Source organism: Mesoplodon mirus, assembly GCF_964341445.2.
Source record: "Mesoplodon mirus genome assembly, chromosome: 12".
Taxonomy (NCBI): domain Eukaryota; kingdom Metazoa; phylum Chordata; class Mammalia; order Artiodactyla; family Ziphiidae; genus Mesoplodon; species Mesoplodon mirus.
Genome location: NC_138988.1, coordinates 64,485,338 through 64,508,840, shown reverse-complemented (window position 1 = coordinate 64,508,840; position 23,503 = coordinate 64,485,338). Strand labels below are relative to the sequence as shown.

Genomic DNA, 23,503 nt, shown 5'->3' with positions numbered 1-23,503 from the left:
ATCTTATATAAGAGAAACAGAGATCTGTAGCTAGAGGGGAGGTTAAGATCCATTCCAGATTTGTAATGATTTTATCACATTTCAGTTTTCATAATTCTGGTCTTGATCATTAATAACTTAGTTTTGATGTAACTGTCATATTGCTGTTGTTTTTGTTGTTCTGTTATTGTTGTTATTCAAGCTGTGGGGCTATGCTTGGACAATGAGCCCACTTCCCAAACCATTGATTGCACATATTTAAGAGAACTCAGCCTAAGTGATGCAGATGGATGTAAACATGCCTGGAGAATAATAGAGGATGCCTGCAATGTGTCAGGTAAAACACGCTCTATACTAACATAAAAAGTTTAAAACACACTCAAATAATTTCTTTTTACAGAGATTAAAAATAGAATTTGTTCTTTTCTTTCACTATCCTAGGAACTAAGTTTTTTCTCTAAATACCTTACTTAAACTTGGTATTCAAATGATTCACCTACAATTACTTATTAGTGAACTTAGATACAAAAGACTGTTCTTAAATTACTCAAGGGCCCTAATGCATTGACACTGCGGGCAACTTTATGCAGGATTTCAGATTATTCTTTCACTTATCTCACCAATGATACAATTATACACATGCCTCTCAGAAGCATGGCAACAATTTTTCAAATAAAATGTTCTTTTGCTTACATGTTATTATGTCAGGATAACATAGGAAGATAACATTTGTCATAATCAAACACATTATTTATTTGCATGTACATAACATGAGTTTTATATTTTTGCAACCTATACACTATTTTCCATTCCAACTGTGTCAAGAACAAGTTAAAACATGTTTTTTATTTTTAATTAGTCCTACATTCCAAACATTTGAGAGGAGGCCCAATGGGTAGAGAGTATGAAGATTGGAAAGTCACTGTCATTTGTTTAACAGAAAAAAAAAAGTACTGAATATATCAAATAACTGAATATATATTGAATGAGAGCATTATAGTAAGACTCCATTCACTAAAAACAGATAAACTTATTATGTAAGGGGACATTGCCCTAATATTATTATGACATAACTTTTCATAAAATCTTATACTAACATAAAAAGTTTTATCAACTTGTATAATGAATATGATAAAAATGTAAAAACCCAATAAACTTTCTGGCATATTCAGTAAGAGAAATCCAAAGTGAAAAATAAAAATATGTTCTTTCATGACTCACTTTGCTACTCCAACCATTTCATGAAGAATAAATTCTCTACTGCTCATGACCCTTTCCTATCTGCCTGTGCTTCCTCCACCTCCCAAAAATGTAAGGTGGAGTGTGTTGGGTTAAGAGGCAACCACCCATAGTTCTAACAATGTCAACATTCACAATCTCCAACATTAGAGCTCCTGTCCAGCCACAAGATTTCAAGGAATTACATAGGATGTAGACAAAGAGCAAGATTTCCTTTTCTTCCCTGCCCTTGAAAGGAGTGCATGCAATGTTCATATGCCAAAGAAAGTTATAGGTCTCTAATCCAACATCCTCATTACAGTTCAGGAAAAGAATTTCAATTTCAAGTTTTCTCAAATAACATAATAATATTAAGATGAGAATAAAGGACAATGACAAAAAAAAGTCTGTTATTTGTTTTGATGATGAAGGTCCTTGTTACATTTTATAAGGCAATTTAAACTATCACATTCAGCGTGTCATGAATTATAACATATTTATTGATTTCAGTATGCAAATAGCAAGTCATTTGCAGTGAATGGTAAATTTGCATAATTATACCATGCATGAAGTTGAAATAGAAATATTTTCAAATACACAAATGAAATGTACTCAAGTAGTTTTATTCAGAAAATTGAATAAAAGAAAATTGTTGGGTAGATGAATATGGCCTTTTAAATTAAAGCAGAAAATGAAATATTGATAATTATGAAAGATGAACTATTCAATAATATTAAGTGCTTTCTAAGTGTCAGGACCACATTTTTTTCCATGACAAATTTAGAGCCACTTGCTTGTCTCTTATTACTATCTCAGAATGACATGTAAATAAAATAAGATTAAGACCAAACAGCTAATACAATTGCTAAACTGACAAAATAGCTAAGATTACAGAGCATTCTGGTCACCTCATGTAAGGGCAGCCTAGATTATTATTAAAGAGAAAAAGTTGGCATTCTAAGTGGGGACAAATCTTCTTTAAAATACAGAAAGTTTTATTCTATTTTAGAAAGTAAATATTGGGGTAGAAAACAGTAGGAATAGTTTTTGCTTGAAGTCAATTATATGGACATGCTGTAGCAACCCCAGATAATTTCACTCTAATAATGAATTACTAAAATTAATACATTAAAAGCTTTGGGTAAGGGGAGGCTCCTTAAAGCTTTAATGTACCTTGGATAGGAGGCCTCAAAAATTATATTCAGATGAATATCTAGAGTGTTATATGTTTGACTGTGAAATCCAGGCAACCCCTGCCAGATGAAGGATTCATCCATCTGTAATTTAAGTATTCAGTCTTTAGCAGAAAGCAATTTCCAATTTAAAAATTGTCTCTGCTCTGATGACCTCTACTGTACCATTAAGAAATTGCTTGGAAAAAAATGCATCAACAAATCAGGTAATACCTTGTCATATGAAACATTTACTGTCATTGAAAAGTACAATGTCAAAATGAACCACATCTATGTAATTTGATGAACTCTTGTTTTTTCTGGTGACTTGATTAATTCTTCATGTAATTTAAGGTTCTGTGAGCTGTAGATCTCAGTAAGTGCATAACATATTTCTGTAATTGCTAACCACAATTTCAAGTTTCATTCTACTATAATTCATTAGTATTATAGATTCACTCGTTCAATACATATATTTGTGAGGCTCACTATGGCTTTGCACAAGACTTAAATGATAGAAGATAAATAAGGTACCAGTTCTGTTGGCAAAGAATACAGGGTCGGGCTTCCCTGGTGGCGCAGTGGTTGAGAGTCCGCCTGCCGATGCAGGAGACACGGGTTTGTGCCCCAGTCTGGAAGATCCCACATGCTGCGGAGCGGCTAGGCCCGTGAGCCATGGCCGCTGAGTCTGCGTGTCTGGAGCCTGTGCTCCGCAACAGGAGAGGCCACAACAGTGAGAGGCCCACGTACCACACACACAAAAAACAAAAACAAGAATACATGGTCTCCTGAGGAAGACCAAAGTATAACCACTTACCCAGAATTATGCTTGCCTTTGGATAGGAGACCTTGATTATTTAATATGCATTTATTTATTGTCTACTCAAAGTGCCAGCCTGATGGTGAAATAGTGGTGATCAAGCTTGTCGATATGTGTCCTGAGCTTACAGAAAGTTTTTCCAAAAGACACGTGGGATCCAATAGTCCTAATGTAATCAATTTCCATATCCTCAGTGTCCCTATGTACATTCTCCAAAAAGTGGTCAGCTTGGGAATGCACCTGTTTTCACAGAGTTCTCACCTCGCCTTTCAGAATCCTCCTTCCCCCACTTTATAAGAGAAAGGTTTACCTCTTATCTATTGTGGATGGTTTCATTGCCCACCCCCTCCAATCATTACTGGACAGTTTTCTGTTCCATAATTTTGCCTTTACCAGAATTTTATATAAGTGGAATTATATAACATGTAGCCTTTTGAGCCAGTGTTCTTTTATTTAAAATAATATATTTGCGATTCATCAAAAAATTGTTCTTCTTTTTGAAGAGTAGTATTCCATTGTAAGGTTATTCCATAAATTGGTTATCCATTCACCACTGAAAGTCATTTGCATTGTTTCCAGATTTTTAGAGATTATAAAGCTGCTATAAATAGTCATATATAAGATTTGTATGAATATAAGTTATTTCTCTTTGGTAAAAAAGTATTGGGTCATATAGTAAAGTGTATGTTTAACTTTATAAGGAGCTTTAATACTGTATTTCAGATTTGAAGTCACCATAAATGTATGAAAGTTCCAGTTGCTCCACATTCTCAGAAGCACTCATTTTTTTTTGCCATTCCAAAACATATTTAATGGTATCACACTGTAGTTTTAATTTGCACTTAAATAATAATAATGTTGATCATATTTTCATGTGCTTATGTAACACCTCTATATATTATTTGGTAAAGTCTCTCTCCAAAATTATGTAGTTTACATTCTATATTTAGGTCTATGATGCATTTTGAGTTAATTTTTTATATGGTGCAAGCTATGGGTCAGATATGTTCTTTTGCCATATGGATATCTAATTGTCCCACCACATTTGCTGAAGATATTTTCAATTTCACTTTTCTCAAAAGATCTCTAGGCTGTATATTGTTGGCTTTACTTCTAGATTTTCTTTTCCATACCAATTACGTATATTTCTATACTTTTGCTAATATTCCACAGTCTTATTTATGGTAATTTCATGGGATATCTTGAAATAAAGTAGTGTAATTCCTTTATTTTTTTTCCTTTTAAATAATTGATTCAGCTACTCTTCTTCTTTGCTCTCCCATATAAATTTTACAATCAGCTTGTCAATGTCTACAGAAAAATCCTGCTGGCATTTTGATTTGGCTTACCTCAAAACTATAGATCAATTTGGGTAGCACTGACATATTTACTATGTGAGTTTTCAAATCCATGAACGTGGTATATCTCTCCATGTATTTAGGACTTCTTTGATTTATTTTATCAATATTTTGTACTTCTGAATATAACAGTTCTTACATTTTGTTAAGATTTACAGATATGCTTCACTTTTTGATACTGTTGTAAAGGGCACTTTATTTTACATTTTAATTTTCAATTGATCATAGCTAGTATATAGAAATACTATTGATATTTTATATGGACATTTTATAGTTCTAGGGTTTTTGTTTGTTTTGTTTTTTATAGAATCTGTAGGATTTTCTACATAGATAGCCTTGTTATCTACAAATAGAGAATAAAGTTTTATTCTTTGTTTTCCAATCAGTAAGCCTTTATTTCTTATTCTTGCTCTATTGTTCTGAGTAGAACTTCCAGTATAATATTAAATAGGATTGTCTGGTGTGGCCATTTTTTGCCTTTTTACCTATTTTAGGAGGGATGCATTAGGCTTTGCACAATAAAGAATGGTTTTTGCAGTAGTTTCTTTGCAGGTTCCCTTTACCAGGCTGAGGAAATTCCTTTCTATTTCTAGTTTGCTTAGAAAATTTTTATCATGAATGGATAAGTAGATGTTAAATTTTGCAAATGCTTTTTCTGCCTCTATTGAAATGATCATATGTTTACTTCTTTACTGGTATTTGGTAAATTTTATTATTGATTTTTGAATGTTGGATATAGCCCTTCATTCTGAGGCTACATCCTGCTCAGTCATGACGTATTATTGTATTATTCTTTTTATATATTGTTGGATTCGATTTGCTAATATTTTGTTGAGGGTCTTAAATCTACGTTCATGATGCATATTGGCATGTTATTCTCTTTTCTTAGAAAGTATTTGTCTGATTTTTTTGTCTGGGTAATGCTGTCTTCAAAATGAGTTAGGAAGTATTTCCTTCTCCTCTAAATTCTAGAATAATATACAAAGAATTGACATTATTTTTTCCTTAAGTGTTTAATTCAATTTACCAATGAAGATATCTGTGCTGTTCTTCACTGGAACGTTTTTAAATGTTCAGTGTGTTTGTTTCAAGACTGTTCTATTTCTTCTTTTGTAGTTTGTCTTTCAATGAATTTGAAAGACATTTGTTGGATTTATGTTGAATTTTTACTTTTAGAGTTTCCATTTTACCCTTTCTTTTAGTTTCTATCACTCTGCTAAGTTGTTCCTAATATTCCCAAGTTGTCCTTTAAAAGTCTGAAGAAGTTCAGGTGATGTCCTCAGTTTTGTTCAAGTACTGGATATTTGTGCCTTTCTTTCTCTCTCTTTCTGTGTCTGTTTCTCTGTATTTATCTCTCTGTCTCTGTCTTTTTTCTCTCAGTCTTTCTCTCTCAATTTTGCTTGACATTATTTCTTTTGCATTTGATTTGACTGGAAATTGATCATCACTTTTTAGGTTCTTAAGATGAAATCTTATCAGCGGTGTAAGCATCTCATTACATGAATTTCCTTCCAAGTGTTATTTTAGTCACATCTACTAATTTTAATATCTTGTGTTTTCATTTTTATTTATTTCAAAATATTTTCTTATTTCCCTTCTGACTTTTTTTTTGTGTGTGTGGTATGCAAGCCTCTCACTGTTGTGGCCACTCCCATTGTGGAGCACAGGCTCTGGATGCAGAGGCTCAGCAGCCATGGCCCACGGGCCTAGGCGCTCCACAGCATGTGGGATCTTCCTGGACAAACCCGTGTCCCCTGCATCGGCAGGTGGACTCTCAATGACAGCAGGGAAGCCCTTGACTTTCTTTTTGATTCAAGGTTTATTCATAATACTATTGTTTAATTTCCAAATATTTGAGGATTTCTTAGATATCTTTGTTAATCATCTAATTCCAATAGCATTAGAGAACATATTTTGTATGGTCTCAATTCTTAATGAAAATGATAACTGCTAAATATCACCTATACAATGTGATACACGTGAGGTGATACACGTGAGATTATACACACACAATTACACACTTGAAGTTATACAGGAAGAAATAATGGAGACTTAGAAGCCTTCATAGAAGAAATAACAGACTTGGGCTTTTTAGGGTGAACTGGGCTCAATAGGGAGATGAAGTAAAATGGATGTTCTAGACAGAGGAAGTAGAATGAAGCAGAAGATATTGGAGACCAACACGCTCTTGGTAAAGCTGGATTATAGAACACAGGAGTCTTAGGAGATACTGGAAAGAAACCAGATGTTAATAAGAAGGAAGAACTTATTAAACTTACATATCTTTCTAAGGAGATTAGACTTCAAACTGTTGTTTTGAGGAACTACTAATGCATTTTAGACAGAAGACTACAGAATCAGTATTTTGAAGGATATCGTTTGTTGGCAGTGGTGTAAAGGATGGAATGGAGGCAGGGAAGGATGCAGGCCAGGGATATCAGTTAAAAAGCCATCAAAAGAGTTTGGGAGAGAGGTGACTCATGCTTAAGCTACCACACTGGTGCTGAGGGCTGTAAGGATAAGAGATATTTAAGAAATATTTGTAAATTACAAGCAATAGTAATTGGTTTCCGTTGGATATGAGGAGTATGGAATGTTGTTAAATGTGTGGTAGAAGCTGCTGGCTTGGGACAAGGGTATTGCTGTACATGGAGACAGGACTGGGGACAGAAGTGGTGAGTTATATTTGGAGAGTTTGCATTGGGAGGGCACACTATGGCACATTCATGTTAGAAATGTTAGTATTTTTTTTACATTTCACATGACGAATATATAGTTTAAAAAAAGCAGTGATGGAGTGGACCTCATCTGGCTGGCGTTTGGAAACATGGGTCTTGCACTTAGGAGAGTATCCTAAATGGACATATAGATTTGGGAGTCAATGGTTTGTAAGAAACAGATACAAACATGCAGGAGGATAAGATTGGCCAGGAAACGATATGGCATTAGAATATAAGTATTTTGATAACAACATTTGCAATCTAGTTGATGAAACCAAAAAGGAAGTTTTTAAAGACAGGAAAAACAAAAACTACAGGAAGAATTTTGAAGCCAGTGAAAGAGAGAAAGACACAGAGGAAATAATTGACAATTATAAATGCAGAGAAGTCAAATAGGATAGAGACTAAAATGACATTAGTTAGCTAATGAGTAGGTCTTTACTAGTTTTAGGTTGAAGTAGGCTGAAACGAAAGCGTATAGAAATACTAAAAATATTTATTGACTTTTGTTTCAAGATAGTAGGGCTAGTTCATTTATATCTCCATTACCATTTCTATCAGACCAAGATGCTGGCAAAATGTAGTTACCAGCCACAGGTACATACAAATTTAGAGCAGTTAAACTGAAATCAGTTCACATTTAAACCATTTTTTTTCTATAACAAATACTTGTTAAATGTTATTCTGTGGTAATGTTGATAAGCCAGGAATATAGAAACCCTGTACAGAGGACCTGAATGATCTCACAAATGCACTTCATGATGGACCTGGCCTGATCATGGTGTTTACCCAGAGCATCAGCTGCTTGCTTATAATTTAGCTCAGAGTGGAAAAGGAAATGATAATTGAAATCTTATTATTTCATCCTATTTCAACTGCAGCATCCTCCACCAGCTCTTTGGTCATCACTCCAACAAGATAAGATGCCTCTCTCTCTCTCCCCCTTGCATTTCCAAAACATTTCTCAACATATAACAGATGTGCACTTTTCTATTCTTTATTATAGATTGTAAACTTCTTGAGTAAATCAGCTTTGACATTTCTTCCTTTTTTTTATTAATATGATAAATTTTCAACATAGTGCCTGACACCTAGTAACTGATCAATAAATATATCATTTATTTTTAATTTTAAACACATTTTGAGCATCTAAATTATATATTCATTCATAAGATATTTATTATTCAGTTAATATGTGTAGATATCATATAAATGTTGAAGGATGGAAATAAAGATGGGTTAAGAGAGTCACTGTTCTTGGTTAGCTAAAAGCATAGCAGAATAAAATTGGCATTTAGCCAGATTATTTCATTTAGCCTTGATTAGTAAATATAAATATATATATATAAATACTCATACATATATGTGTACTGTAAAAGAGATTGACATTTAAACAGATTTACAGATTATTTCAAAATATATAATTACGAATATAATAGAACTAATTATATATATATATATTATTAATTATACTAATTAATTCACATACATCCCATACACACAAGCCTGCATATGCTGGCCAAAAGGGGTAGGAGAGATGTTCTCTGTTCCAGTAGAGAAGGCTGATTAACTAATTATAGCAATCCATGTGAGCTGTTGTTTGATAAATGTGCAAAAATTTATCACAGTGCGTGTCTCCGAACCCATGCAGTACAGAAGCTCTACTCTGAACAGTGCTTCTAAGAATGCCCTGGCAGTTTTTAAGTAAATATTTTCATATCATGAAATAGATTATATTATCTTTATGTTGCATGAGGCATTTGTAAAAACTAAGGTATAAGAAAGCTCATTTAACAAACAAAAGAGAACAACATTTTTTTTTTTAAGAGAAGAATACCCCAGGGTAAAAAGTTACTTTGGGAAGAATGGTAGGGTCAAGGGAGTTTTCATTGTGGAGATCCACATGAAGGACCTCAGAGGAAGATGAGACATTTTAGAATTAGTTGGTATACTTCTGAAAGCTTAGGTTAAGCAAGTAAGGATTCTTATATTGAGGTTGTTTTCTTATCTTTTTTTATAAGTTTTATATAATTATGTGCTTATTGGAACTCTCTAGTAGAACATGCATTCTCTATGAGGATATAACCCCCAAGGGGTGAAAATTGGTTCTTAGGGGTGAGTAGAAAACCTCTCACTTATATATAAAGCATAGATATACATACAGTTCCTAAACAGATGCACGATATATCTGTGGAATTAAAATTTCACGAGGGGGTAAGGGAATTAGGAAAAAAACTGTCTAAAAATGCTTCTTAAAGGGGAAATAATGAAAAACTGTGGAGGAACACTTTAGTATATGTACATATCTAGGATAAAATGGAAATTCACAAAAATTTATACAAGAGAAATAATGGATTATAAGTATTTTAAGTTACACATGATTTCTACCAATCATCATCAAAATGTAATGAAAAGACGAAATAAATGAGGATAAAATATTAAATGAAATTGAGCATTACCATTATGTTTAGTTACATAAACTATAAATAATCAATATTTTTATTTCAATTTTTTAAAAGAAATCCAGATCATTTGTAATAGCTCTCTTGCAATATTGTTTTCAATGGCTTTTGAAAGACAATAGATATTGGTATATTTATAAAAGATATGTCTATACACTTTTTAGAAAACATTAAGAGGTCATAATATTTAAATTTTAGTCATTTTTTTATTTATAGAAGAATCAGCACTGTCCTCATATTTGGCTGCACAATCCAACATCACACAATGGCTCCATCAGAAATATACATCATTAACAATTGAAAAAAGCATCTACTGCATCATTGCGGAACATATCTGCCAGGAATCTGAACATTGTGCTCTTTTGTATGAAAATTTTAAGAAAGCCTGTGGGAGGGAATCAGAGCAATGCAAAACCCTTGATGGAAGCTACCTGTGTGCAGCGTTAAGAGAAAGTCTGAAAGAAACAATCTTGTGGAATTGTCAGTGCAATGACCCTTCAGAAGCAAAATGCATTGAAATTTGGAAAAGCTTGTTTGAGGACATTTGTATACAGGATGCTCAGATGAATCCAGTTCCAGCCTTCAGTGAAGACAATGAAGATGAATTCAACCTAGACATTGTTTCAGGTCAGTATTCAAGAGAGGAATTTGAGAACCTTAAGTATAATCACAAATATGAGTTGACTAAAGACTTTGCCATTTCTGCCTGTGTTTCTCTTAGACAATGAAAATTAAAAAATGTAATACTATGACTATGTCTAAAAGGGATTATGAAGAAAGACATAAATGCTAAAAGGTTTTAGAATAATGTGAATTTTATTCATTCATTGAACAAATACTTATGAGACATTGACAATGTCCTAAGTCTTAAGTCTGGTGCAGCAGGATCAAAACAACACAAAACTGTCCTTCATTTAAGAAGCTTCTTATTTTTTAGGGGATTTTAAAAAATTAAAGAAATAGATAATGTAGTAAGGGATGATGATTTATTTACTTAATAGATATTTCTTTGAGTGCCTACCATGTCCTAGGCCATGTTCTAAGACCTGGGGAAAAAGCAGTAAAAAAAGCGAACAAAAATCACAAGAACCATTGCTTTCTAGGGCTCTCAGCTGAGGAGTGTCTTGGTGAGTTTCCCTGGAAACAGACTCTGAGACAGAGGTTTGCATACAGAGTAGTACTGGGCTGAGGGCTCAGGAACAAAATCTAGAAGTGAGAAAAACAGGATTAGGTGGAGGGAGAAATTGAAAGGCAAGACAATGACCACAACAAACATTTGATTCCACAAGACGTTTGGCTCTGTAATGGCCTTTTAGAGATGTTGCCCATTGAGACACGGGAGCTGCTCCTTTGAGCCCCTCTAATGGACTAGCCCTTTGATAGGAGCTGTCCCCTAAAAAAGTCTGCCCCCTTGGATGTGGCAACTTCCTTTGGATGAGGCAATGCTGGAAAAGGACAAGCAGATGGGGAAATGAATACTGGGATCACCAAAAGGGGGGTCTTAGTAGTAGGCTGTAACATCCAGTAAGAGGGAATTAATAGGATAAAAATTTGAATATGTATATCTTAAACAGTATGAGTGCCACCAAAGGGGAAACATGGGGGGTGGGGAGCAATAAATTAAGACCTTGGGATTAACATACACACAGTACTATATATAAAATAGATAACCAGCAAGGACCTATTGTGTAGCACCTGGAATTCTACTCAATATTCTGTAATGGCCTATATGGGAAAAGAACCTGGAAAAGAATGAGTATATGTATATGCATAACAGAATCACTTTGCTGTATAGCAGAAACTAACACAACATTTTAAATCAATTATACTCCAATAAAATTAAAAAAAATAAAATTAAAAAAATAAACAGTATGAGTGCTAAGGAGAAAAATAATACAGGTAGGGGAAAAAAGAAGTCTGAGTTGTTGGTTTGTAATTTTAATAGGATGGCCAGAAAGTTGATCTGAAGAAATTAATGTTTGAGTAAAGATGGAAAGAGGCAAGGGAATGAGTCATGTGGGTATTTAGGGAAAGAACACTTCAGGCAGCAGAAATACAAGCTCAAGGTGAGCTGGGGATAGTCTGGAAGGTTGAGGAGAGCAAAGAAGACACTAGAGGTGGAGTCGAGAGAGTAGGGGGAGAGATGCAGGAGATGAGGCCAGAAATAAAACAGGGGCAGGATCATGAAAGGCTTTGTAGGTCATTTCAAAACTTTTGGCTCTTATTCTGAGTGTTACAGGAAACCACTGAAGGATTTGAGCCAAGGAAGTGTCATGGTCTGATCTACATCTTTAACAGGATAATTCTGTTTTTTGTGTTGACAACTGACTGAAGAGAAATAAGGCCCAAGTAGGAAGACCAGTTAGGAAGCTTTTGTAATGATGGGTGATGGACCAGTGTGGACAGCTGTCAGATTCTCGATATATTTTGATGTGAATGGATGATATGGGGATGCAAGGGGAAAAAAGGAATCAACATTGACTCCAAGGTTTTTGTCCTGAGTAGTTATAAGGATGTGGTTGCCATTATTTTCATTGACTAACATGGGAACAACTACAGATGAAGAGGCTTTGGTGTGGACAGAGGAGAAGTCAGGATTCAGTTTGGGACATGGCAAGTGATAAATGTTAGATATCCAAGTGAAGAGATCAAGTAGACAGTTCTAGGTATAGAATTGACATCTAAATTCATTGCATGACACATAGAAGTGAGATCTGTACTGTAGGTATAAACTGGGGGTCATTCACTGATGGATTGCAAATGAGACCATATCACTAAATGAAGTCAACAGAGAAATGCATGGTGTCTTGGACGAGAGTGGTAGCAGGGTGAAAAGATATCAGAGTCTGTATATATTTTGATATTAATGGATCAAGAAGCAGGAACAGTGTGCATTTTTTAATGTGTATGATCTTACAATGCAGATAGAGGTCTGGTAGGTGCATGTTTTTCTGTGTTCCCATGACATACTGCCCTTTAGCTCCTTTTCAGCAATTAAGCTACTGTTTAAAATATTCTCCAGAAAATGTGTATATACCTATGTATGCACCATACATTAGGATTTAATGTGGATTAGGATTAAGATTTAATGTGAATTAGGATTTAATGTGCAGATAATTTATTATAATGCATTACTCATATTATATAAATAACATGGGTCCATGATAGAAGTTGTTTCCCCATGGTAAAAGAATTGTTTTGTTGTTTTTGTAATAATTACTCATATTGTGAGTGTATTAGTCTGCTTAGGCTGCCATAGTTAAATACCAGATGTTGGGTGGCTTCAACAACAAAAATTAATTTTCTCATCATTCTGGAGGCTGGAAGTTCCAGATCAAAGTCCATCAGGGTGATTTTCTGGTGAGAGCTGTCTTCCTGGCTTGTAGATTTCCTGGCTCCTTGCCATGTACTCACAGGACATTTCCATGGGGGGGGGTGTGAAGAAGGAAGAGTGAGGAAACACACTAATGTCTCTTCTTACAATGACACAAATCATACCAGATCAGGGTCCCACTCTTAGGACCTCATTTAATCTTAATTACTTCCCTAGAGACACCATCTCCCAATACAGCCACACCAGGATTTAGGGTTTCAACATATAAATTTTGGAAGGAGACAAAATTTAGTTCATAACAATAAGTGAACTCAGTTTCTTAGTCAGTGGCACAGCCATACCAAACAGTTCCAAAGCAGAGCTATTAACCTAACATAGAAGGTCTAGCCTAGACTTTTGTATGTTACAAAGGCTGTAGAACTCTCTGAAATTTGCTTATTGGGATTTCATTCAATATGGAATAGTAGCACAGAAGAAGGAACATCCCAGAAATACAGGAGAGTGTGTTCCAGAAGAGACAGTGATTCTTGAGCTGAGAATTAACCAGTAGAAAAATGAAAAACCATGTATAATGAGAACAGATGGAACAAGGAGTCCAGAAAGGCTGTGACACACCAGGAGGTAAAAAGAATTTTCCTATGATTGTACCATCATATATGTGCAGTAGATGGGCAGGCAGGGAGTTTGGACAGACAGCTCAAGTCAGGACAGATTGAAACATGAAGAGACACTTATGCCATAACAGAAATCAGTATCTTAATAGCCAATGGCAAAAATTGAATTTTTATTTTAAAATGAAAATCTGATAATTCTATTCTATCAATTTATGCATATGTCTATTAGTGCTCCATCTATTTTATTTTGATTTTGTTTGTGTGTCTCTATTTCCTAATAGGTTTGACAATAGGGACTGCCGATTTGTCTTCAATATGGCACCTGGTATATAGTAGGGACTCAACCAGTGCTTCTTTTCCTTTCTTTTTTTTTTTTTATAAAGTTGAACTTTGAAAGAAAGAACAATTAAATGAGATTTTTAAATGTCATTATTTTAATTGAAGTATAGTCAATCTCTGCTGTACAACAAAGTGATTTAGTTATACACATATATACATTCTTTTTTAAAAATATTCTTTCCCAATATGGTTTATCAGAGGATACTGAATATTGTTCCTTGTGCTATACAGTAGGACCTTGTTGCTTATCTATTCTAAATGTAACAGTTTACATCTACCAACCACAAACTCCCGCTCCATCCCTCTCCCTCCCCTTTGGTGATCTAGTGGTTAGGATTCAGCTCTCTCAACCAATGCTTCTGGAATGAAATGTTTTAGCAGTAGATGGTCACCAAGTTCACTTCCATCAATGAGAGTCTTCAATTCTGTACTTACAATTCCTAAAAACTCTGGGAGGCTAAGATAGAGGTGGAAATAGTCTTTAAATTGCTTTTCAATCTAATTAAGACCTTACTGGGAAGAGTTTTTTGGTTCAGACAATATTCCTTCTGTTCTTTCTCTCCAGACAGACTCTTTGTTTACTTCTGAGCACATGGCCTAGTCATTAGCATTTGTTTAAGTCTTCCAGTAACGGGATACTCAGAGCAGGGCTGTTTAACTGACTTGAATGATATTTCAGGGGTTTATTTTTCTTCATCTGTACCTCACTAATTTTGTGTATCAAGGGTTAAATAAGGGGTACATGAGCTTATATGTACTTTTGCTTGATTATTCACTCATAAAGGTAGTCCACATGCTCCTATTAAATTTAGAACATTGTTCACTAATAAAATAGTCTCTTTGTTTTCCTTCTAGATAACATGAAAGAGGATAATAAATTCAAGAGGAATCTAACTACTCTTTCTTATCATGGTAATGTTTATAAATTGTTATTTTGATCTGCATTGTAAATACTGGACAATATAATTTAAAATGTAGTTACTAGGCTTCTTAAAGCTATGCCATTACAAAATAAATTGTGTGGATATTTTTATCATTCTAATACTACGAAATGCAACAAAATCAAATCAACTATACTCCAGTAAAATTTTAAATAAATAAATAAATATAATTTTTAAAAAACAAACAAAAAAAGGCAACAAAATCATTGCATTTCTTCCACTCATGTGACAAGACATCTGTTTTGCCCATCCATCATTTATTCATAGTTATGCTGAAGAATATTTTACAATTAAGACCAAAGACTAGGTCTTCATTAAATGTCATAGATGTTTTGATCACGTAAATTAAATTGAGGTCTTTTTGTGTATATGGATGTGTTGGGGACGGGGCATTCACACATACCTGTGTTTTCCAGAATGTGAACATTTTTATATGTTGGAATAACTACAGCCTTTAGTCAAGATTTCCCCCCCCAAATAAAAAGTGCAACAGAACAAGAACATTTTGATTTGAGCCACTGAACGCACCATTAGCTATATAGCTGAAATGCAATTTCTGAAGATTTACTGTTTACATTTGAGAAACTTGGACTCAAGAATTTTTCTCTGCAGCTCAGTTTTGGCCCTACACACTTCCCATCACTTCTGGATCACAATACGTAGCCAGTGTAGATGAAAGATGATGCAAATAGTCCACTATTCAGGTCCCAGTAAGTTCATACTAACTCTAAGGGGGAAAAAAAGGAAAGTTTGCCAAAAATAACATATGGGTACATCATTGTATTTTGCTCATGGACTTCTCACAGTGTTTTGCAGATTCTGTATGTACAGCTTTTTGTTTACTTTTCCACGACCTGGGCATATCATTGCTTTTAGGAATCAGAGGGATCAGGTCCTGTTTGGAAGTGGTGGAGGAGTGTGTGGCGGATGTGTTCTGTAACACACAGTTGGCCCTTTACCTGAAAGCTTGCTCAGCAAATGGAAACTTGTGTGATGTGAATCACTGCCAAACAGCCATCCAGTTATTCTATCAAAATATGCCTTTTAACACTGCCCAGATGTTGGCTTTTTGTGACTGTGCTCCTTCTGACGTACCTTGTCAGCAGTCCAGAGAAGCTCTTCACAGCAAGCCATGTGCAGTGAACAAAGTTCCAGCCCCAACTTGCCTTGATATAATTCACAGCTGCCAAAATGATGAATTATGCAGGTGAGTAAAAACATGCATACCTTACTTTCTGATTTTGGCACCTTATTTGTTACAGTCTATTCCCAACACTTGATCTCATTACATTAGCTAGAGTTCCCACCATCATCCAACATGATGTAAATAAAGCCAGACAATTCATAGTTTTGAATCCATGGTACATGTGTAGTATCCTTTTCAAAATTCAAATGCAGAATATGTTTTTGGAATAAAAGCAATTCAGTTTGTCAGGATTGGGTAGTCATGAAATAGCATTATTAAAATTTCATATTCAAGTGAGACTCATGAATTGCTTAACAGACCTGTCTTATATGTCAGTTTTATTATTGTTTTTTGGGCGTGTGATTATATAAGGCTGTTAAATGTCATAGAAGTTTGACGAGGTGACTCTTTAAACTTCAAAATAAATGTTTTGTGTCTTAGGCTGGAAATGAGGAAAGAGCTAGAGTTTGGATTTCCCCAACACACGTGTGCCATGGTGTCAGGAATGCACCCTTTTTCTCTTCCCAACCTCTCACCCTTAATTCTCGAGGCGATGATGTTAGTCATGTATATGTTCATTCAAAAAATAATTACCAGGGGCTTCCCTGGTGGTGCAGTGATTAAGAGTCTGCCTGTTGATGCAGGGGACACGGGTTCGTGCTCCAGTCCAGGAAGATCCCACATGCCCTGGAGCGGCTAGGCCCATGAGCCATGGCTGCTGGGTCTGCACGTCCAGAGCCTGTGCTCCGCAATGGGAAGGGTCACAACGGTGAGAGGCCCGTGTATCACAAAATAATAATAATAATAATAATAATAATTACCAGGCACTTACTATTATTTTAGGCATCAGGGTACAAGATACAAAAATGCCTGCCCTGTGGAGCACACACACACACACACACACACACACACACAATAAGGGGAAATGTGAATGGGCAAAAAGAGTGAAAGAATTGCAATACAATGGGGTGGCCCCAGTAGAGACATTTTACCAGAGTCGAATAAATGAGAAAATGAGCTTGTCTCAGTAAATATCAGAAAGAAGAGATACCAAACAAAAGGATGAGCCAGGGCTGAGTAAGAAATGTGTGTGGCATGATCTCAGGCAAGGAGGGTAGAGTGCACAAGGGGAAGAGAAATAGGAGAATGGATTTACTCAGAGAAAGAAGAGTGGTACTGGGCGATTTTGAACAGAGGTGTAAATGATGTGCTCAATTATTAAAATTTCCACTCTGGCTGCTAGTTGAGACTAGACTTTACCTTTGCAGGTAACTCCTCTTGGAAACCATAAATTGAAACCAACAACTTCGCTTTCTCTTCTCCTCACTGTGGTCTTTGTTAACACACTTCCTTATATATTCAAGGTGAATTGATCTTTTGTGTGGTAAGAAAGCCACAGTTAAGTGAGCCTCTTTGGACATGAGTCAGAAGATGGAGGAAAGAAAGAAGATACTGAATAAACTTGATGAATCAAAACTACCTGTAACATTGCTATTATCACATTAGAGGAGATTTATTTAACAACCAACATTAACTGGGATGAAGCTTCTGCTTCTTCTTGGGATAATTATCCCAAGAAATTCATATTAATTTGTTTGCCCAGTACCTTCTATTAGGGACTATTTTATTTAATTGTATTTAAATGAATAAAACTCCATATATAGCAAATTTCTTTAAAGGTAAAAATAAACGTTTAGTGTGGAGAAGTGGCTAGGTGTGATAGCTCAGGGCAAGATTTGTCACATTTGTCACCTTGCTTGAACCACTGGCAAATGAGATTTAATGACATCACTTCCTGAATGGGCTGATTCTTGGTGAACTGTTTTCCTTCCGCCTTTTAACTATCCTCACACCTTTACTGTCAGTCATTCCAACTTGCAAAGTAGCTGCAGATCTTGTAAACATTTGTCAAAAAAAGAGAACTGCTTCCCTATAACACACATTCTGTAAGATAAAGGGTAAAGGTCTCAGCAGAATGCTAAAGCATTGACTTTTTTTTTTTTTTTGCTTCAACTTATATAGAATGTCGAAGTTCTTAAGAAAGTTTTATTTGCGGATCTTTTCCTGCAAATGTTTATCAGTTATTTTAAGTTTTACTAATTATTTCTCTTGAATGAATAATAAAATTAATAATAAAAATATTTTTACAATGAAATTAAAATTTTTCAAACTCATTTATATCTCAAAAATCCTTATTCAGTGTACTATTATATTTCATTGATTCAAAGACGCAAAATTTTTGTACATTTTAATATCCCTAACATGTTTGGAATGCATCTTAAGCTCAGTGACCAAAAAAAAAAAAAAAAAAAAAAAAAGTATTAAATTAAAACAATAACAACTGCCAACAAGTGATTTTAGTGATTTTAGTTGTAATAAAATAATGGTATCTCCTATAATCAATTAAATGTGGTAAAAACATTTGATTGCACTATTTTTCTCATATCACAAATAAAATATTACTGTCTATCATCTATCTTCACTAACAGTGAAACCAAATAACATTTTACCCAGCCAGAGGACACTTTTTTTTTAAAGTAATCCTTGTAAAAATGCCAGATGTCTCCATGGATGGTACCAAGCTTTACCTGATTCCAGTGCCAGAGCCCCGGATAGTCTACATCATTATCTTTGAGTTATTAGTACTCAATTTTCTCAGGATGATATATCTAAGTTTCCCTATCAAATACCATATTTTAATGTCAAGTGATGGGATCTGCTGCTACAATTCTTGAGAAGCCCTGTGATGGATTCTGAAACACACACTCTTGCAGGAACTTTATTTGGCATCAACACCTCCTCAGACTGACTGACACAGAGTTGGTGATTTTCCTCCACAAGAACTCCTGGGTTTCACAACCTCTCCAAAGTGCTTGGTCCAGAGTCTGGAACATGATATGCTTTCAAAAGACTTCATCTCATTTCCCTCCACTTTTGAATATCTGTACTTTCTTAATTTTTATAATGTTTTAATATACAGATACATGTCTCTTCTTATGTAATTCTTGTTTTTTTTATATATATTAATTCAGGGAGTGAGGATTGTGTGTCTTTTTCTTTTCACCATGTGCAAATAGTCTCTGAATGAACACTTTATAGAGGTGATGGAAATATTATACAATATTAGTTGTCAAGATGAAAAGACAAATTCTGTCATTTTCTCAAGCAGATTTTGCCTTAGGGAGATTTCCAGTATTTATATTAAATAATCCTTAATGTAATTCAGATGGAAAAAAAATCTCCAAATGAAAAACAACTTCTTCAGTGAGAATGTTAAGACTTTATCATGGATCTTTCCTGCAGAAGCACTTATACATGGGGCAAAGCAGAGCAATTGGATTTTAAAATACAACTTCTGTCCCTGTACCCGCTTACTCTTTTCATGATTGGTCTTGAAACTCCTCTGTTTATTTGAAAAGGCCAAAGAAAGTGATATAAAGAATTATTTTTTCAATTAATTTGCCCAATACAGATACACGCTGGGAGGTAAGATTATATTTTGCCAATTATAAATGTTTAGGAATTTACAGGAAATTACAATACACTATTTTTCCATATGTATGAACTCCAGAAAGTACTGAAAAAAAGTAATTGCTTACAGGAAATTTTACCTATTTTTTAAAAGCAAAACTCCACAATAGACATATTTAAGTGCCAAGGAATATTCACAAAGTATGACTATATATTAGGTCACAGAGGCAAATGTAATACATTTTGTGTGTAGAAATTACACAGACCATATTCTCTTACATTTTACAATATAACCATAAACTTATAGCAAAACTAAAAACAAAATAATCAACTCTATTTTAAAAATTACTCTTTTAAATACTTAATGGTTCAAGTAATAAACCAGAAAAAGAAATTTCAGTATATCGAGAAAATAAGGATAATGAAACAGGTACACAGCAAAACATTTCAAACATAAAATTTCTATAATATAAAATATTTTGCCATATTTAATTTTTTCAAATAATTTAGATAGTAAGTATTCCAAAGTATTTTTATAATATTTTAATTTTTAATTAAATATCCTTCAGTTCATCATTTTTGCAAAATTTCACAACTACTTTTTTGAATGAAATAACTTTTATGAGGAGATAAATCATGCAACTTAAACTTTGTAAAACATATATTTAAGAAAGACTAAATGGCACCTGTCAACCTCATAGATGACAACCAATACTGCCAATGCTTACATCTAGATGACATCTTATATATAAAACCCTTAATTGCATTAAAGGAACATATTTGTTCTTCTGGATTCAGAATTATATGCTCAAAAACTTTGTAGTATTTTATTAAATATAAATTTTAATATATTAATTAAATTTTACCACTATTTAAAAGCTGATTCCTTTAAGATGACTTAAAATACAAGATTATTGAAAATAATGTGATTTATGGATTTAAGCAGAGTAACATCATGAAAGCAAATAAGCGCAGGACAAATGACATGTACTCAGAGGGTTTTCATGCATGTTTGATGATGACATATTCAAGACAGGGAAAAAATAATTATACATAATAAATAGGAAGATTAATATTCTTGGTTCCACTAAGTAGATATTTTCTTACTGTGAAAGTTCCAAATATGAAATTATTGTACACTATCCAGATTTTATTCAAAGCTAATACAGCAAGAATGATATATGTAGTCAGAAAAGTTATGAATGGATATGGTTCTAATGTATTATCTCGACCATTAAATAAACTCATGTTTTGCTTTAAATTAGCTCATGCTGCCAGAGAACCTCAGAGCATTTTGTTTACTCTAACTAGTCTGCCTAGAAATATTGAGAAAGAATACAGTACCTCCCATCCTGTGGGAAAACTCTCTTGAAAAGTCAAGGGACTTTTCTGAAATCACTTGGTAGGAGTCAATGGCCAAATGCTAGTCTCAAAACCACATTCTGCTTCAGAAATTATTGCTAAAAAGTCTCCCAAGGAGTTCTTACTGCAAATCATCTCCCAGTGAAATAAAATTAGTAGTGAAGGAAGAGTCATCCAGGGAATCCTAAACTTAACCTCTGTCTTTCAACACAAAAGGAAAATAATTCACAAGTTTTCTCTATGTTTTCTTCCACACTCTCTGTTGGGATGTTTGAATGTACAAACTTAGTTTTCAACTATGTTTAGAAGCATCTAGAAGGCATTTTGCTTTATGTCAATCTTTTGTTGGGTGAGGCAACACTACATGTTAGTGTGAAATAATATTATTCAGAGACTAATTCCATCTCTTGACTCTTTCTAGGAGGCGCTATAGAACATTCCAGGCAAAGTGCTGGCAGCGTGTGATAAGAAAGTGCCATGAGGATGAGACCTGTATCAGTACCTTAAGCGAGCAAGACCTCACTTGCTCCGGAAGTAATGACTGCGAAGCTGCTTACATTGGTACCCTTGGGACAGTCCTTCAAGTGCAGTGCACCTGTAAGACCACTACCCAAAGTGAAGAATCCTTGTGCAAGATTTTCCAGCATATGCTTCATAGAAAATCATGTTTCAGTAAGTCACCCAACTATATATATATATATATATATATATATATATATATATATATATATACACACACACACATATAATATATTTCTTGTTTTTGCCTATACAGCACAAAGTAGTAATCCAGCACAGAAAATTTGGTCACAAAGTCAACTCTATATTTTTAATCTTAAAATTTATTTTCTGATTATGCTTTGCATATTTGCTAATTTACTCTTTTATCTGCAAGTGATACATGTTGTTAATTTATGTGAATGATCACTCCTAGGTGTCACATTGACTTCGATATCAATAGCATAAAAAGTTTATCATACCAGATAACTGAGTGTAACAGGTATCTATTGCAAGTAACAAACCAACCCAAATCTTGGTGGCTTGAAATAATTGTTTATTTATTCACAATTCTCACTGGGCTTGGCTCAGTTGGGTGGTTCTTCTGATGGTCTTGTTTGGGGTCTCTCATGAAGGTACAATCATCTGGTGGTGAGACTGAGGCCAGTCTGTTCAGGTGTTGTTTAGCAAGGACTGTTGGCTGGGATGGCGTGGTTCTCTTCCACATGACCTCTGCAGCAGTAGACCCTGGATCTTTCATGGTGATGGCAGCATCCCTAGCAGCTAATCCCCAGTGAACAAGTACTTTTCAAGCTTCTGCTATGTTTGCAAGTGTCCCACTGGACAAAACAAGTCACATGGCCAATCTCATAGTCACAGTGAGAAAGATGTGTATATCCAAAGCTGGATTCATCAGGGGCCAGTTAATAATCTACTATATGGCTGTCCCAACCTAAGTAAAATGTATTTACCCCTGGATTTAGTTATCTCCCCTTGGTCTTTAATATGTCTGCTGATCTACCTGTATGAGGGAATGGAAAACACATTTTCTAAAGTTATATGTACAGTATTTTAGGGATAAGAAAACAGATTTAGGAATTTAAATAATTTGTCTACAGTCTCAAAGGGAACAAATGGTTGAGAGGGATTTGGCTATAAGTCTTCTAGGAAAAAGCCTGACGATGTGATCACACACTAATTCAAGACCTCTCCATCATCTACCTTCAAGGTTAATCCATACAACTATGTGAGTCCCAAAACATCCCAGGCTCCTAAGCCCCTATGTGTAACCACCAAACCACAAGCACCATTTCCAGGAAGGAATAATAGACATTTACCATTTCATTGCAAAAAAATCTTTATATTTATATAAATTTTGACAGATATAGATCTGTATATATCTTATATATATCTATCTAACTATAAACAGATATGCACATTTTTTAAATTTTGTTCTATTTTTCTTTAAAGATACTAAAGCGATACACATTAGCCAATATGATCAAATTGTGATTTGTTATGTATTAGGTAATAAACATATGACTCAGAGTGTATGGTTTGATTCCAACAGAGCTCTCTGTGGAATTTCTATAATTAGCACTACAGACATATTTCAATTGAAATCATGATAAAAAGAGGAAAATCGCATGATATATGTTGAGCCATATTTTCTAAATAATCTTCCTCTCTGATTAATACTTAGTGGCTAATTCTGTTGGAACTAAAGGTATTTATAATGAATGGCTCATAATATTACAAAAGGAAATACCAAATAAAGTAACTTAAACCAACAACAATATATACAATTACACTATCATGATTATTTATAAGTGGTTTTTCCATATTAAATGGTATCCGGAAAAAAAAAATGTAGTTTCTACAAGTTAGTGGTAACCAATTCCTTGGGCATAAATTCCCTAAGAATGCCAGTGCAAGCAAGCTAATTCTACTTCCAAACTGGGTTTTCTCCCATGTGTTTTTAATAATTCTTATGTTTTGCTTTCATTGTATTTGACTACCTGTATAGAGC

The 23,503-nt window shown here is 34.3% G+C and overlaps 1 protein-coding gene across 1 annotated transcript in view; it reads left to right on the top strand.

The window, feature by feature from the left end:
* GFRAL (GDNF family receptor alpha like) overlaps positions 1 to 23,503 on the top strand; it is a gene marked incomplete at both ends in the record, with an annotated part of 58,516 nt that overhangs the window by 5,089 nt on the left and 29,924 nt on the right. The window contains 5 exon segments of the mRNA XM_082637720.1: positions 182 to 316; positions 2,444 to 2,596; positions 14,872 to 14,928; positions 15,834 to 16,164; positions 21,398 to 21,648. Coding sequence (XP_082493846.1) covers positions 182 to 316; positions 2,444 to 2,596; positions 14,872 to 14,928; positions 15,834 to 16,164; positions 21,398 to 21,648 — 927 coding nt within the window.